The sequence below is a fragment of the Gigantopelta aegis genome, chromosome 10 (genome assembly GCF_016097555.1).
Source record: "Gigantopelta aegis isolate Gae_Host chromosome 10, Gae_host_genome, whole genome shotgun sequence".
NCBI lineage: Eukaryota > Metazoa > Mollusca > Gastropoda > Neomphalida > Peltospiridae > Gigantopelta > Gigantopelta aegis.
Window position 1 is genome coordinate 4829481 of NC_054708.1, and position 19570 is coordinate 4849050.

A 19570-nucleotide genomic window follows, 5' to 3' on the forward strand; every position below is an offset into this window, starting at 1 on the left:
ATAGACCCCGACACTTGACTCCATTAAATGTAAATTAATGCATGTCTAAGTCCTAATATAAGACGTTCATTATTACATAAATATTCTCTCAAAATTTTACAAAATACCACACGGATTATTACTCGTTTCGCGGTTTTTTGACAGGCGTACGGGATTGTACGCCCCTCCAAACTCTATATTTCCTGAGGCCCGGCCTACAGTCTAACACATTTGTTGGCCAAACGTGCTCAAGAAATCTTCAAATAAACAGTAAAAATATTTAACGAATTGTGGTATTCCCATACATAATGAATTAACAAATTTAATCAGTGAGGCGTGTTGGAGACAATTTCGTCGGTCTCATCCGCAGTTTATATTTCCGTACAACCAGTCGAGCAAGTCACGTGGCATTTCGTACACCCAAGCAAATTCTGTATTTTCCCGCAAATGACACGATGTGCTTGTATGCATCAGCTACTGACCAATCAAAACGCATGAAATATATCTGAAAGGTAATCAAAGATCTTAACATCAGTTTTCAAGAGCACAAATGAACATGTCATACAAACCTTTCATACAAACTGTTTATTAAACCTGAAAAAGCATATAATAATTAATAAAGCATATTCAACGTAACAAACGTCCAGAAGGAACAAATAAAATAAGTATCAACAATTAAAACCTGAATACATTTTCATTTTGGGACCCCATAATTAATTAATAACTTGTTCTCTTGAGATGTCAGACAAATAAAGTGCACATGTAAAAGTCATAATAATAATAATAATACTTCTAATTTGCCTTTGATATGAACTGCGATCTTAGGTATGAATCTATATACACTAAAGAAAACCCAGCATACATGATACATGTGTGTGTATGTGTCTGTTTGTCTGTCTGTCTGTGTGTGTGTGTGTGTGTGTGTGTATCTGCGTGTGTGTATGTGTCTCTGTGTGTTACTGTGTGTCTTTAATGTGTGTGTGTGTGTGTATGTGTCTGTTTGTCTGTCTGTCTGTGTGTGGGTGTCTCTGCGTGTGTGTGTGTCTGTGTGTGTGTGTTACTGTGTGTCTTTAATGTGTGTGCGTGTATGTGTATGTGTGTTACTGTTATATTTAATGTGCGCTTGTGTGTGTGTGGCTGTGTGTTACTGCGTGTCTTTAATGTGTGTGTGTGTGTGTGTTTATGTGTGCGTGTGTTACTGTTATATTTCAAGTGTGCTTGTGTGTGTGTGTGTGTCTGCGTGTGTGTATATGTGTGTGTGTGTTACTGTTATATTTAATGTGTGCTTGTGTGTGTATGTGTGTGTGTCTGTATGTGTGTGTCTGTGTGTTTGCGTGTGTCTGTGTGTGTATGTGTCTGTGTGTGTTACTGTTATATTTAATGTGTGCTTGTGTGTGTGTGTGTGTGTGTGCGTGTGTCTGTGTGTTAGTTATATTTAATGTGTGCTTGTGTGTGTGTGTGCGTGTGTGTGTCTGAGTGTGTTACTGTTATATTTAATGTGTGCTTGTGTGTGTGTGCGCGCGTGTGTCTGTATGTATATGTGTGTGTTACTGCTATATTTAATGTGTGTGTGTGTGTGTGTGTGTGTGTGTGTGTGTGTGTGTGTGTGTGTGTGTGTGTGTGATTCCATGTAAACGTTTGTATATATGAATGTGTGTTATTGAACTGCACTTCTAACAGATAGCTTAGCTTGGTCAGACGAGTTTTTGCGTTCGGTGCGTGTATGTGTGAGTCTCTGTGTGGTTCGGTGCGTGCATGTGCGAGTCTCTGTGTGGCTCTGTGCGTGCATGTGTGAGTCGCTGTGTGGTTCTGTGCGTGTATGTGCGAGTCTGTGTGGTTCTGTGCGTGCATGTGCGAGTGTGTGGTTCTGTGCGTGCATGTGTGAGTCTGTGTGGTTCTGTGCGTGTATGTGGGAATATGTGTGTGGAGTCTCTGTGCGGTTCGGTACGTGCATGTGTGAGTCTCTGTGTGGTTCTGTGCGTGTATGTGTGAGTCTCCGTGTGGTTCGGTGCGTGCATGTGCGAGTCTCTGTGTGGTTCGGTGCGTGCATGTGCGAGTCTCTGTGTGGTTCGGTGCGTGCATGTGCGAGTCTCTGTGTGGTTCGGTGCGTGCATGTGTGAGTCTCCGTGTGGTTCTATGCGCGTGTGCGAGTCTCTGTGTGGTTCGGTACGTGCATGTGCGAGTCTCTGTGTGGTTCTGTGCGTGCATGTGTCAGTCTCTGTGTGGTTCTGTGCGGGTTGATATTTAGACCGCAAACGGATCGACCATACTCTGTCTTACTGACGAATACATTCCTATATGCTCAAAAACGTTAGGCTGCACTAACAGTCCAACGTATTTCTCTCGCCTACGAATTTCTTCTAGCGCCTTGTCCTTTCCGAAATACTGTTTGCACTTTACCCCTTTCAAATGAGTGGCGACCATTTCTCCGCCACGTTTTGTGTACAACATGGCGGGCGTGCAGCACGAAGGGGCGGGCGTCACTTGGTAGAGGTGCGTGGAAAGGCGCCTAAGTTCCAGAAGGTTCTGTCTCCCAATGGAAACACACACAAGACAACAATACACGATGCATAACGCCCACGTCACATTCACTTTGTTTGGCTTCCACGCAACCACAAAATGCATGTAAAACAGGAACAGCCCGGTCCCCAGCACGAGACTAGCACCAACAAGTTCGGGGATGCGTTCAGCTTCTAAACTGTAGTAGCCCAACAAGCGTTCTGGGTGGTAGAACTTGACGTACGTCACGATCCTATGCAGGAAGTTCCGAGCACCAATGGTGTTGCGCCTCTCTATGTGATAATCAATGACGTGCTCCAGCACGGGTAGCAGGTGGCGGTGAGGGTAGGCGTCGTCCTCGACGAGAAACACGTACGAGGGGTTCATCTTGAGGCTCTCCTCCATACAGAATATATAATCCTGCTTCTCCTTCTCGAAGATGTCCTTTGGCGGCTTCTCTGTCTGCGAATATCGCTCGAACGTCGGAATGCTGGCCGGCAGCGCTTTCATTTCGCCGTAACTGTCCGGATCCTGGTCCACATTGCAGACGAACAGTCTGTACGTCCTGTCGCTTATCGTTTTGTTCAGGAGGTAGAGAAAACGGCCGACGACCTGCGACAGGTACTGCGTTTCGTAGTGTTCCACGCGGTGCCTGTTTCTCGATACCGTGATGATGGTGATCGCAACGTGCAGGTGTTTCCAGGTCTTCGGCTGCTTGTCGGACGTGTTGTCTGGGCACAGGGCGGTCGCGTTAAAGGCGCGCAGGTGCGCCAGGTTTTCCTGCAGACGTCGTGTGTTGGCCGCGGCGAGTCTCGTCTGCTCCCTGTCCCTGTCCGTCTGCCACAGCGAGTACACAGAGTGGCGCACGTTGAAGCACGTCAGAGGCAGGATCACAGTGAACGTGCATACCGACACGGCCACCACGTGCCTCAGGAGCGGGTCGCCAAACATGCGCTGTACACAGTGGCCGTGGCTCTTTACGATGACCATGGCCCATCTCCTGTGGAAAGACATAATGAATTACTAGGCATACTATAAATTGTGAAAAGACATACAGACAAACAAACAAGTTGCTCTAGCCTACAATTTCAGTGCTGGAGAGGCAGTTCACTGTGTCCCCAGGACAGCGTGCTTGAAACTTAATTGGATATAGGCACGCCAAATACTAACAAGTAAGTTACATATAATGAGACACTGTTTATTCCATACATAGCCATTGTGTTTCTACAGTTTTCAACAATCCATATATTTCATAAATAAAACTAGTTATACTTGGAACAAATAGATATTTATGGTATTCAGACATAGCATTTAGTTGTGAAAAGACAAACAAACAAACGAAAGTTAGTTTGTTTTGTTTATTGACACCACTAGAGCAAATTGATTTATTTACCAACGGCTATTGGATGTCAAAATTTTGTAATTCTGAAATAGAACCTTATCGAGGAAACCCGCTCTATTTTTCCATTAGTAGCAAGGGATATTTTATATGCACCATCTCACAGACATGATAGCACATACCACGGCCTTTGGTATAACAGTCGCGGTGCACTGGCTGGAACGAGAAATGAGCCACCGACGGGGATCGATCCTAGACTGACCGCGCATCAGGCGAGCGCCTTACCGCTGGACTATATCCGGCACTAACAAACAAACCAACCAACAAAGCACTATAATAATATTAGACATACGATTGATTTCATATGCAGACGTTTTATTTCTGCAGTTTCTGCCAGTCCACGTACTGTATAAATAAAACATTTTCTCTTGGAGCAAATAATATATAATGGTATTTGGTTGAAGATATAATACTAGTTGGTCACTTTGTCGTGCACTTTAAGATAAATAGCCCATATCCTTTGATTAGACTTGAGAACACACCTGGCTCTAACTGACAAATGTGGAATTCTTCCAGTACATACCAGCTTTTAGAACACCTCCTCCATTATCCAGTGGCGTTTTGAACTAATTGCGAATTGTTTAAAAATATCTAATGTCATGTCGTTTAGTTAGAATATTTTAAATAAGGCCCCAATTATTATATCCAGTCATTATACAAGGTTCAATAGCACATGGCTTGGTTGTTTTTGTTGTTGTCTAAACAGATATCTTGCATATTAGGGGCATATCAGTGGTACGGCGCTCGCTTGATGCGCAGTCGGTCTAGGATCGATCCCCGTCGGTGGGCCCATTGGACTATTTCTCGTTCCAGTCAGTGCACCACGACTGGTATATCAAAGACCGTGATATGTGCTATCCTGTCTGTGGGATGGTACATGTAAAAGATCCCTTGCTACTAATGGAACAAAAATGTAGCGGGTTTCCTCAATAAGACTATAATCTAGTCAAAATTACCAAATATTTGACATCCAATAGCTGATGATTAATAAATCAATGTGCTCTAGTCGTATCGTTAAACAAAACAAACAAACAAACAAATTTAAATATTAATAGAAAATATAAAACAATTAAAATAAGCAATTACCATGTACAAATTATGTAGGTTGTAAACCTGTTCTATTAGTTTACCTGGGGGAAATCGACATATGACCTTTTATCTATAGCAGTTTATAGTAAACGTTCAGACTAACTCAGGCCACTGATTTACGAGTGTTTAGTCATTTTCCCAGGTTATATATAAACCTGTTTATATAAACCTACTAAACAGGGTACGTAAACACCCACCATCAATGTGGGTTTTTGACAAATCATCTAATGTAATAAACACGTATTTGCTTTTTACGTTTAGGATTGTTTTATTTTTATCTCAAGTTGTTTCGTTTGCATTCATTTAGTAGTGATTTCCCTAGACATTTGGCAAGGCATGGTAGACCAAACACTTTTGGGGCATTTTCACCATTTTCGGGGCAATTGTTTTTCATTAAAAATACACAAAAATTAATTGAAATAAACATTAATGTAATTTATGTGCTTGCTTTAAAAAATGAATGGCAAAAGATATAATAGGCATATTTTATTAATTAATAATACCTTTCTGTGTGTTTTATAAAGGCAATTTTAGAATTAATTAGTGAAAAAGGCTTGTTTAATCATGGTGCTGATTAAGGCAAGATGGTGCTAGACTATTGAGGTATGGTGCTGCACCATGCTAAAACAAGCTAGGGAAAACACTATTTATTGTAGTACTAAGTACATGTATTTTGTTTACCGATGTTTCAATGTATTGCTGACAGCCCGGTGGAAAATTAGCTTGTGTTAATAAAGTTAGTAGTAGTAGTAGTAGTAGTAGTAGTAGTAGTAGTAGTAGTAGTAGCAGCAGCAGCAGTAGCAGCATCAGCAGTAGTAGTAGTAACAGTAAGAGTAGTAGTAGTAGTAGTAGTAGTAGCAGCAGCAGCAGCAGTAGTAGTAGTAGCAGTAGCAGCAGTAGTAGTAGTAGTAGCAACAGTAGTAGTAGTAATAATAATAATAGTAGTAGTAGTAGCGGCAGCAGCAGCAGCAGTAGTAGTAGTAGTAATAGTAGTAGTAGTAGTAGTAGTAGTAGTAGTAGTAGTAGCAGCAGCAGCAGTAGTAGTAGTAGTAGTAATAGTAGTAGTAATAGTAGTAATAGCAGTAGTAGTAGTAGTAGTAGCAGTAGTAGTAGTAGTAGTAATAATAATAGTAGTAAGTATCACTTAATCCTATTTAGTTTTGAATGGCTGCTTAAAACGGATTTGACACACCATACATAATCTCATATTCCTGTTGTCGTCGTCGTTGTCGCTTTTGCCATTGTTGCTGATGCCGTTGCTGCTGCTCTTATTGTTTATGTTGTTAAAGTGAATAAAAGCATAACACACGTTGAGAGTATATTCTAGACTTTACATAAACAACGAAAAAACACCCAACACTGACCTTGTTATTCTTCTCCAGTTCTGTTCCCTTCCGGAAACCGAAAGAATACAGAGGAATCGCTAAGTTTTCGCTAACCCCGTTCTGCCTACCAGACGAACCCAGGCGTTGCTACTTATGACACGGCTTTGCGGGGCTAGCAGCAACTGTACCACAGTACATGAATGGGTCTGGCGAGTAATCCAACACCGGACTCGTATTGTGTAACTCGGCCACTATTCCTAACACCAGTACGGTAGTCGGGTTTCATCAGGAACGTATCAGGAACGTATCAGTATCGTTTGGCACGGTTCTTCTGCTACCATTCTCTACAGATGTGAATGGAAAATACTGGCGCTTGCGCAGTTCGGCAATTTCCAAAATGAATCGTTCCCGAGCGTGTTAGTATGAGAATCGATCCGTACAACGGTATTATTATATCGTGCGGATATCTCGTCCATAACCGGCACATTTAAGAAAAATAACATAGAAAATGTCTAGATTGGTTCGAGTTCATGCAGGGCATAGACGCAGTGAGAAGTGTTACCGGTAAGACATCCGACTTTGCTTTATGTAAATGGCAATCCATCAGCGTAATTAAACCCGGCTCATTTAACATCTTATTAAAGGTGCATAGTCCTAAACAGAAGAAACTGCTGTACGGAAACATAAGCGTACGAAACGGAGATTCGCGGGGTGTCCCATCACCTACCACCCCCACCATCACACACCACCCTCCACCCCCACCTACCACCCACCCCCACCATCACCCATCACACACCACCCTCTATCTACCACCCACCCCCACCATCACCCATCACCCTCCACCTACCAACCACCATAGCAAACATATGGTAATTTTGACATGTAGTCTTAGAGAGAAAACCCGCTACATTTTTCCATTAGTAGCAAGGAATTTGTTATATGCACCATCCGACTGACAGGATAGCACATACTACGGTCCACTAGTTGGGGTGAGAAATAACCCAATGGGCCAACCGACGGGAATCGATCCTAGACCGACCGCGCTTCAAAGGAGCGCTCTACTATTGGGCTACGTCCGGCCTCGGTGGCGTCGTGGCAGGCCATCGGTCTACAGGCTGGTAGGTACTGGGTTCGGATCCCAGTCGAGGCATGGGATTTTTAATCGAGATACCGACTCCAAACCCTGAGTGAGTGCTCCGCAAGGCTCAATGGGTAGGTGTAAACCACTTGCACCGACCAGTGATCCATAACTGGTTCAACAAAGGCCATGGTTTGTGCTATCCTGCCTGTGGGAAGCGCAAATAAAAGATCCCTTGCTGCCTGTCGTAAAAAGAGTAGCCTATGTGGCGACAGCGGGTTTCCTCTAAAAACAGTGTCAGAATGACCATATGTTTGACGTCCAATAGCCGATGATAAGATAAAAAATCAATGTGCTCTAGCGGCGTCGTTAAATAAAACAAACTTTACTTTACTTCCCCCCCCCCCCCCCCCCCCACCCTCCCCCTCCCCGCTGATGTACGGAAACATAAGCGTACGAAATTGGGAGTTACTGACACCCACCCAACTACCCTTCCGTGCTTTAAAAAATCTTGACATTCGGGCAAAACCGATGGAGACGTTTAATCAAAATGAGCTGGCCTAAAATTCTACTCATAATGTTAATTATAGTTCATGTAAAATTGTGTAGCGACCCGTTTGGAACTCTATATAGCTGTTTGGTAGTAATGCCAATAATATTATATTATCATATTATGAACAAACGTTGTTATCGAGATTTGAGTATGTTTGTTTAATGTGGGTAAAACTACTCCTGCCCTACTGTAATCACAAAAATGGGATCCCGTACACCTATCTACTGTAATTTGGGTTAAAACTGTAATCAATGTGCTCCAGTGGTGTCGATAAACAAAACAACAAACACAAACTAACAAACAGTATTCTCAGTTGTCACAATGTTTTTACAGTGTGTATATACGAGCATCTGTAACGCGTTTACAATTCTTATGAGTCATCGGTTCTCTTTTCACGCAGACGGACTATAAAAGTAAAACCCAATACAACAGCTTGTTCTGAATGTGCCCCCCCCCCCCCCCCCCCGGAATTGGTCACTGGCGAAGTCAGAGGCTAAATCCGGGGTGGGCGTGCCTGAACCCTTGTGGATAGGGGCACGTAAATAGAGTTCCCATTCCCATTCCCATTCTGAATGTGCACGTAAAACCCTATGACATGACATAATTCCTCGGTGCCGACGACATTTTTTTGTTTCTCTATGTTTTAAATACATCAGAACCTGTCCATTCCAAAAACAGGATTCATTTTTGTTGTTAATTTAAAAAAAAAAAAATTTCTTTCCACGAAAACTTTAAGATTGTTGATGAATTAACTTGCAAAAACCTGACTGCTGAAAACGAAGTTGAGCTTCTACTGAATAATCCAATGTGACCGGTTATTGTGACCATGAACAGAGTGGACATTCGCCGGTCTAGTGACAAACCACAGTGTCAGATGGGAGCCGGTGTTTCGTTCACCGAGTAGCGAAACACCCTGAATAGTGGGACGCATCAATTTGATATGTACCAAGATGTGTGTAACCTTACGGGTAATATTACTAATAATATGTTGGTACATATCAGTGTGATACATCCCACTTGGTGTTAGGATTGGTGCACTACGATCTTACTGGAACGTCAACCAAACGAGTTCAGTGATATAAATTAAGATCGATTATAGGTAATATATATATATAAATATTATATGTAATCATTAGACAGATGTAGTTTTATTGTAACCCCCAAACTGGGAACTTACTAAATTTTGCCCAATATGACAGTCCCTTTGTGAAACATAGATCCAATAGTTAATTATTTTAAAGATAATCTATTACTATGCACCCCATTCACCATGTTCACAAGCTTTGTTTAAGATGATACCTCCCCCCCACCCCCCCCCCCCCCCACCCCACCCTCTCTCTCTCTCTCTTTCTTTATGTTTGTCTGTCCGTCTCTCTCAGTTTACCACGCTTGTCTTTCTTTATGTTTGTCTGTCTGTCTGTCTCAGTTTACCACGCTTGTCTTTGTTGGATTATAGGGGCGGGACGTAGCCAACTGGTAAAATGCCCGCCTGATGCGCTGTCGGTTTGGGATCGATCCCCGTCAGTGGACCAATTGGGCTGTTTTACGTTCTAACCAATGCACCATGATTGGTATATCAAAGGCCGTGGTATGTGCTATTATATATTTGGGATTGTGCATATAAACGGTCCCTTACTACTAAAGGAAAAATGTAGCGGGTTTCCTATCTAAGACTATAATGTCGAAATTACCAAATGTTTGACATCCAATAGCCGATAATTAACAAATCAATGTGCTCTAATGGTGTCGTTAAACAAAACATACAAACGTTTTTCTTGAATTATAAGTCTAATTGTGCTTTTCCATTAATGAAAGAATATTCCATGCATTTCATGCACACCGGTCTTGTTTTTGTGAACGCCGTATTTAAACGCCTAAAATTCGAACTTTTCTCAAAAATGCATGCTCCCGAACCCTCCTAGCAAGTTACGGCCATTTAGGCCTTAGTATACATGAATTTCTACCACTGATACATACGACTTTCCTCCGATTTGCTTGCTGTCCTTTATGTGAACACGATTGGCCGTGTGTGGTAGATACACCCTTTTTAAATACAGTTCGTTATATAATTATGTCTGACATAGGTCGTATGTGCCAAATACGACACATATGTATTCTTTGTTATCGGTCTGTGATAGAAATTACAAATGCGAAGTACAATACAGACATGTCAATAGTTGTATGTGCTTGAATCCTAAAAAATAATATGACTTTTGTAGTTGTGATAGCCCGGTCTATTTAAGAAAACATTTGGTACTACGAACCATTTGGCAACAGACAAGAATGGTGTCTGTATATATAAATAGGAATTGCAGTAATATTAATGTTTGTATGGTTTGCTATTTTATGTGCACCATAATTATAATAATAAACATGTTTTGGTGAACTGTCTTGAAAAACAAATATCTATTTTGAAATGTTTTTAATTGAAGCAAAGTTTCCAACATGTAATTTGTATCTGTAGATACAATTTTAATTCATAATAATGTTGTATGTGGCATATACGACCAAAGTGCAAGCATAATCACACTGATTTTAGATGTACATGTATTTAATTATATGTTACGGTGATCAAGATCCGCCTTTCAGCTGCCTTTGAAGATCTACAGGTTTGCTCTAATGTAGGCATTATGGATTAACAATATTGCACATACAAACGTCACTGTAAGTTATCCAGGACAAAGTCCAGTAACAAAAGATCTATGAACTTTGATTAAATTTACAGTTAACAAATATTTGCAACAGAATATCCCTGTCCTGAGTCAGACCTCCGATCCTATCGGAGGCCGGACTCGGGATAGGCGTGTTCAAAACCCTAGTGGTATATGGACTATGGGCACGTTAAACCAGTTACTAAGTTAAGCAACATAATGTTGAACGTGAACATGACACAACTCACACACAGACACACACACACACACACACACACACACACACACACACACACACACACACACACCAAAACATTAGCACAACATAGTACGCACAAGAGAAGCTGAACATGACATAGCACACACAACATAAGCTGGACATGACATAGCACACACAACATATGCTGAACATGACATAGCACACACAACATAAGCTGAACATGACACAGCACACACAACATAAGCTGAACATGACACAGCACACACAACATAAGCTGAACATGACATAGCACACACAACATAAGCTGAACATGACATAGCACACACAACATAAGCTGAACATGACATAGCACGCACAACATATACTGAACATGACTTAGCACCCACAACATAAGCTGAACATGACATAGTACACACAACATAAGCTGAACATGACATAGCACACACAACAGGACATGAACATAACATAACTCGCACAACAGGACCTGAACATAATATATAGCATACACAACAAAATTTGGCACATCAATGACAAGACCTGAACATAGCAAAAAGCTGAACATGAGAAAATAATCACCATAGAAAATAAACGTGACATAGCATTTGCGACAGTGTATTTGTTTGTTTTGTTTAACAACACCACTAGAGCACATTGATTAATTAATCATCGGCTATTGGATGTCAAACATTTGGCAATTATGACTCATAGTCATCAGAGGAAACCTGCTACATTTTTCCTAATGCAGCAAGGTATCTTTTGTATGTACTTCCCCACAGACAGGACAGCACATACCACGGCCTTTATCCAGTCACTTGCGACAGAACCTGAACATGACATAGCAGTCAAAACAGAACCTGAACATAATAGAGAACTCGCCACAAAACCTGAACATGACGTGGCACACACAACAGAACCTGAACGTGATATAGTACACACAACAGAAACTGAAGAAGAACATGACAGAACACGCATACAACATACCATGATCATGACATACCACACACAAGAGAACTTGAACATGGCATATCACTCACAACAGACGCAGAAAATAATTTTAGCACACACAACAGAAACCGAAGGATTGATCACTTAACACTCTACAAAACACGGAGAGAACACTGCATATAACATAGTCTGGAGATATCACTGAACACACATCAGAACCTGAAAAGATCACTGGACTCACAACAGAACCTGGCGAGATCACTGAACACATAACAGAACCTGGACTTTTAATCTTTTAACATGCTCCTATACCACAAATGTTTCAAGCATATCTATCCAGGTTATGATGTGTGTTCAGTGATCTCTCCAGGTTCTGTGTGGGTCTTTTGGGGTGGGATGGGGTGGGGTGGGGCGGGATGGGGTGGGATGGGGCATCCCACCGGAAAAAGTAGGTTAGGCGCTAAAGCGTAGGCGGTTTTGGCCGTGGGGAGTGTCAGAGTATGTCCGGGGGTTGTCCTGTTCCCCTTACCTACTCCTGGTGGGTCACACCGTATTTTCCCAATAGACTGGTGTCCCTCCCTTTCTCCTAACCACTAAATAACTTCCTGTGGCCTTGGCCTAACCTCCTACCTTAACCTCCTTACCTCCACAAGGGCTAAGGTTAAATATAAATTTTATGTTTATTTTCTTTTTGGCTGCCCGCTCTTAAATTAAGCGCCAAAAATGTTATTAATTTATTTTTATTTGAATTTTTATATTATTATTAATTTCGAATTGCGCAAACAAAATACTGGTTTAAAACTCAAAATTGTCCCGTAAATTTTTTGTCCCGGAGCCGGCCCCTGGCCTCCAGAGATCACTGAACACACAATAGAACCTGGAGAGATCACTGGACACACAACAGAACCTGGAGAGATCACCGAACACACAATAGAACTTGGAGAAATCACAGGACACACAACGGAACCTGGAGAGATCACTGAACACACAATATAACTTGGAGAGATCACCGGACACACAACGGAACCTGGGGAGATCACCAAATACACAATAAAACCAGGAATGTGCACTGAACACACAACAGAACCCGGAGAGTACACCCAACACACAACAGAACCTGGAAAGATCACTGAACACAAACTAGAACCTGGAGAGATCACTGGACACACAACAGTATCTGGAGAGATCACTGAACACACAACAGAACCCGGAGAGTACACCCAACGCACAGCAGAAGCTGTAGGGTTTACTATTCTCTCAATATAACCTGGAGAGAATCCTGCATACTCAACAGATAGTGTTCACTACTTCTGGATTTGACATTCAGTACACACCCTCATTGGAAATGTAAACCCTATATCCTTTGAATGAGCTTCACTTGAACCCGGTGTATCCTAAACCAATAAGCTGCTGAACATAGTTTCTTCATTAAAGGATACCAGTTTCAGTTTGCTTAACTATTCTGGTTTGTCTGTTGCACTAGCAGAACCAAGAACTATCTGCAAAATGACTCCCATGGCGCAAAGAACACGGAAAGAACACTGCACACAACATGACATCAGCTTTTCTGATCACTCATCAGGAACGAATACTTGCCTAGAAAAAGAGGTTTTGTATGGACAAGTCGTCTGATTCTGAGACACCATCATCAACCAACGAACATGGAGCACTACCACCACAGTGTTTCTGCCAGATAGAAATTGTTTGGTATGGCTCTATGGAATTAAATGCAACCACAGTCAACAGAGATATGGGAGGTCCTCCCTCAGAAAGAAAATGTGTTAAGTTTAGGGTTAGGATTAAGAAAATCATACAGTAACGATAAGAGTAATTAAAACAGATTTGCGTATGGTACCATACCCATTTTACCCTCTGGCAGAAACCCTGCACCAGATAAGGTCACACAAAATCAGGGGTGGGTCAAGGAAAACAAGGATTTCACGAGTCAGAGTAGTTTTTTTCACATTATTATTTTGTTTAATTGGTGATTTTATTTATCGTATTGTTATTAACAAAAGTAAAATAACTTTTTTCACGTAATATTTTGTTTAAGCGGTGATTTTATTAATACGTACTTCTACTTGTATTCCTTTTTGAATGTTTGCTTCTAAATATTTTCTATTTACAAGCTTTCTCCTTTTTAAAAAATAAATATGTGATTTGCAAAACTGAAATGTTTTAGAAATGATGGTTCTTTCAGAATAAATATTTAAATTTACTTGATATACTGTTGGTCGTAAATGACGCATTTAATTTAATCATGAATAATTGTCGTAACTACAACTATTTAAGCAAATAACTAAAACACCTAATATGCTATAAATACCGCAAATATACAAAGAAATCGTAAACATGTTCAGCTTTCATCGTCATTAAAACAAATTCGACATCTTAACTGATGATAAAAAAATAAGTTTTTCTTCATTATCTCGGCCTTTTAAATATTAATTTTGATGCACTTACGTCCTTCTGGCTCTCACGCGACGATATATAGGGACACTGATATAATCTATGACAGCAACAAATGTAAAAATAATTGTAAAGAGTATGTGACTTGGAGCAACAACACTACTCGTGCTCACCAAGCGGAACTACATTTGTATATGCAACACATAATGGACCAGTGAACATGCCGGGGGGAAAACGTGATGACATTTATGTGTTGAGAGCAGTCTTCCATGTTGATATCATTCTAATAGGGTTACTGAACCTGTTCCAAGGTGACATCTTTTGAAGGACCACAGATATTGATGAAGAAAACACGCTGTCGCCACTTCATGGACTACTCTTTTCGATTAGCAGCAAGGTATATTTTATATGCACCATCCCACAGACAGGATAGCACATACCACGGCCTTTGATGTACACACACACTCACAGAGACACACACACAAGCCACACACACAGACAACCACATATACACACACAAAGAGACACAGACACGCACGCACACACACAACACACACACATACACACACTCACGCGCGCATGCACACACACACGCACACAAAACACACATATACACACACGCGCGTGCACACACACACACACACACAAAACATACACACAGACAGAAAGAAAGAAATCTTGTATTTAACGACGCACTCAACACATTTTATTTACGGTTATATGGCGTCAGACATATGGTTAAGGACCACACAGATTTTGAGAGGAAACCCGCCGTCGCCACTACATGGGCTACTCTTCCGATTAGCAGCAAGGGATCTTTTATTTGCGCTTCCCACAGGCAGGATAGCACAAACCATGGCCTTTGTTGAACCAGTTATGGATCACTGGTCGGTGCAAGTGGTTAACACCTACCCATTGAGCCTTGCGGAGCACTCACTCAGGGGAGTCGGTATCTGGATTAAAAATCCCATGCCTCGACTGGGATCCGACCCCAGTACCTACCAGCCTGTTGACCGATGGCCTACCACGACGCCACCGAGACCGGTCACACACACACACACAGAGGCACGCACACACCAAACACACACATACACACACAGAGAAATACACACACACAGACACGCACATACACACATATATATACACACAAAACACACACACACACACACACGCACACACACAACCTTTATTTCAAGCGACTTAAAAGTATGATACACAAATTAAAATATTCTGGAAAGAACATCATATTGCAGAATAAAAGAACATGAAGAATTTGAAAGATGGAATATGTGGTATTCTCTGATCTTGGAACCTGATCTATCCCAGACAGAAACATTTGGCATTAACATATGTTCCCAATCAGAAATATCATTGGTAGTAAATCTTAAAGCGTACTCCCGAATTCACTAGAAATTGATTTGCGCACTCCTTCTCAGTCCCCCCCCCCCCCCCCCCCCAATGTATATTTGCTTCCGCCATTCCCTCACTTATTTGATTGTCTTTACGTCTTTGATTCTGTAAAAATAATCTGATAGCATTATTTTTTACCAATGACAAGTTTCTTATTTTGAAGAGTATATTATATATATATGACACCAAACGGGATGTCGTGGTTTAATGATGTAGGTTTATGGTTGGGGAAATCAGCTATTTGCTGTCACGTTGGCAATAGGCGCACGGGCTCCCATTTTTGTATGGGGGCAGGCTGGTTCTTGCCCGAATTAGACGGAAATGCATGCATTTTGATAACGGGTTTTGGGGGGGGGGGGGGGGGGGGTTAATATCATAATTATTAGCATTACTGCCAACACGGTTGCAAACGGATCACTACACATTTTGCATGAATTAAAACCGATTTTGAGGATATAATGATGGAAATACATGGTAAAAAAGGCTTCAAGTTAGCACATTTTGCCCTAATATCTCCATCGTTTTTCCCCGAATTTGGAGATTTGCTTCTGCCCCCTCTGTCGTACACGTATGCACGCTGGTGGTTAGACTAAGAGAACGGACGAGGACACACACGCTTCATTTCCCTTCACAAAATTGACTCAGACATGACAAATAGGGTGGCGGACTTCAGCTCAGAGTATGAGAGATGAGGATATATATATATTATATAAACCGAAGTCTGTATCAATGTATGTGTGTACTTACCTACACATCTTTGCACATATAACGCTGGTGGTTATTAGTAACGGTTATCTTTGTCAGACTGGCGAATACAATAATCCACTGAAACCCGGTGGTGAATGTATCAACCCGTATAAAATTCCCCTTGGTTTTTGATTCGACGACATCTATCACAGGTACCTTGTAACTCGCATTACGCTGTGCATCAGACGTTATCTCTCAAAGGCAATACGGATGAAGCCAGTGTAGCAATGAACACTTACGGTGGTAGTGGTCAACTGGAAATGTCACACTAGGGGTCAACTATTAATATTTTTTCAGATATTGACATTTTGAACAGCAAGTGGTTAAACTGAGCAATCTTCTATGCTGTCTGTGGCAGAACGTTTGCCTGAAGAGCGATGTTTTTTTTGTTTTGTTTTTTCAATTCCAAAAATGCTCTACGAATATACCAAAAGGCCGTGGTATGTGTTGTCTTGTCAGTGGGATAGGAGTACTGTAATATACTTTATTTACGCGATTTAATAAAAAGTGAGTCAATTTGCGAACATTTATTTTCTTGTCTTACTCTCCGACCGCGTTAGACACCGAATGGTCAGTTTGTTTGTTTTGTTTAACGACACCATTGGAGCACATTGATTAATTAATAATCGGCTACTGGATGTCAAACATTTGGTAATTCTAACTCACAGTCAACAGAGGAAACCTGCTACATTTTCCTGATGCAGCAAAGGACCTTTTATATGCACTTTCCCACAGACAGGAAAGCACATACCAGTCTTTGACCAGTTGGGACGAGAGTAAAAAACCAATCAGTTGCACGGATCCACTGAGGTGGTTCGATCCTGCTACGCAAGCACCTCAGGCGAGGGCTCTCATACGGCCCTTTGTTGTTTAACATGGTTTAACATGGTTGTCGACACTTTGTCGAGGCAGTTAAAGTTCGTTTCGTTTAACGACACCACTAGAGCACATTGATTTATTAATCCCACCGACAGGGATATATCCTATACCGACTTAGAGAGAAACCTCTCTACATTTGTTTCACTGGCTGGAGCGAGAAATAGCCCTATGGACCCACCGACAGGGATATATCCTATACCGACTTAGAGAGAAACCTCGTTACATTTGTTTCACTGGCTGGAACGTGAAATAGCCCTATGGACCCACCGACAGGGATATATCCTATACCGACTTAGAGAGAAACCTCGCTACATTTGTTTCTCTGGCTGGAGCGAGAAATAGCCCTATGGACCCACCGACAGGGATATATCCTATACCGACTGCACATCAGGCTACATGCCACCCCGTGAAGACACACGGCCACTATTCGGATTTCTTTCCCATGAACCACTGTCAAATAACCTTTTATCTCTGGCTTGGACAGACATATCCGATAGGTCAGGCATAATACAATCACAAAAATAAATTGAAATAAAAAAATAAAATAATAATAAGCATCATCGAGCAGAAACACTTATATCGAGTTGCAGATAGCAGTTTATAAGAATTATTTATTATTATTATCCAACAAACAACAGTTATACAGGTACAATGTTCGGAGCGGTTTCCCAGTGCAATCTGTTCGGACGTATTTGTCACAATGTATAATTAATGTGAATCTAACGTAGGAGAAAAAAGTATTTGCACTGGATTTGTAACAAATACAATTCAAAATGGATAATGAAGGTTTCTGGGGATTTTACTTTTTCTTTTTAAGCTTGGCGATTTCATTTGAATACAATATTTGTTTTTCAATAGGGCTTAAATTGGCTAAAATATGGCGCAGGGCCCCATTTCACAAAAATATCGTAAGTTTACGTCTGCGACTTGCAGTTATACTGAGCATACGTTTACATGTCTTTGGCCTCTATTTCATGCAGAAAATTATATTCTGGAAGAGGGATCATTTTAAGGACAATTGAAAACTAACTATATTTGTTTTACTGTAATAATAGTAATAAGAATTGTGGTTTAGTAGTAGATTTACGTTTACATTTTGTGAAACTGGGGTTGCTTGGTAACAATGATCATTACCAATAGTAAGTACCAGAGTGCCACTAGGAACTGACATGCCCCACTTAACAATGATCATTACCAATAGTAAGTACCAGAGTGCCACTAGGAACTGACATGCCCCACTTAACAATGATCATTACCAATAGTAAGTACCAGAGTGCCACTAGGAACTGACATGCCCCACTTAACAATGATCATTACCAATAGTATGGTAAGTACCAGAGTGCCACTAGGAACTCACATGCCCCACTTAACAATGATCATTACCAATAGTAAGTACCAGAGTGCCACTAGGAATTCACATGCCCCACTTAACAATGATCATTACCAATAGTAAGTACCAGAGTGCCACTAGGAACTGACATGCCCCACTTAACAATGATCATTACCAATAGTAAGTACAAGAGTGCCACTAGGAACTGACATACCCCACTTAACAATGATCATTACCAATAGTATGGTAAGTACCAGAGTGCCACTAGGAACTGACATGCCCCACTTAACAATGATCATTACCAATAGTAAGTACCAGAGTGCCACTAGGAACTGACATGCCCCACTTAACAATGATCATTACCATAGTATGGTAGTAGTATCAGAGTGCCACTAGGAACTGACATGCTCCACTTAACAATGATCATTACCAATAGTAAGTACCAGAGTGCCACTAGGAACTGACATGCCCCACTTAACAATGATCATTACCAATAGTATGGTAAGTACCAGAGTGCCACTAGGAACTGACATGCCCCACTTAACAATGATCATTACCAATAGTAAGTACCAGAGTGCCACTAGGAACTGACATGCCCCACTTAACAATGATCATTACCAATAGTAAGTACAAGAGTGCCACTAGGAACTGACATGCCCCACTTAACAATGATCATTACCAATAGTATGGTAAGTATCAGAGTGCCACTAGGAACTGACATGCTCCACTTAACAATGATCATTACCAATAGTAAGTACCAGAGTGCCACTAGGAACTGACATGCCCCACTTAACAATGATCATTACCAATAGTATGGTAAGTACCAGAGTGCCACTAGGAACTGACATGCCCCACTTAACAATGATCATTACCAATAGTATGGTAAGTACCAGAGTGCCACTAGGAACTGACATGCCCCACTTAACAATGATCATTACCAATAGTATGGTAAGTACCAGAGTGCCACTAGGAACTGACATGCTCCACTTAACAATGATCATTACCAATAGTAAGTACCAGAGTGCCACTAGGAACTGACATGCCCCACTTAACAATG

At 41.3% G+C, this 19570-nt stretch overlaps 1 protein-coding gene across 2 annotated transcripts; it reads right to left on the bottom strand.

The window, feature by feature from the left end:
- Positions 1–1542: 1542 nt before the first annotated feature.
- Positions 1543–16978, bottom strand: LOC121384706 (post-GPI attachment to proteins factor 4-like). 2 transcript variants are annotated; one of them, XM_041515205.1, is made up of 2 exons: positions 16305–16978; positions 1543–3478 (listed from the first exon to the last, which is right to left on the bottom strand). In XM_041515205.1, exons 1-2 carry the CDS (start codon positions 16310–16312, stop codon positions 2224–2226), a joined length of 1263 nt encoding a protein of 420 aa, XP_041371139.1. In that variant the 5' UTR covers positions 16313–16978; the 3' UTR covers positions 1543–2223. The 2 variants fall into 2 exon arrangements, with proteins under 2 accessions (XP_041371139.1, XP_041371140.1); XM_041515206.1 differs by lacking the exon at positions 16305–16978 and adding an exon at positions 6331–6993.
- Between the last annotated feature and the right edge of the window lie 2592 nt (positions 16979–19570).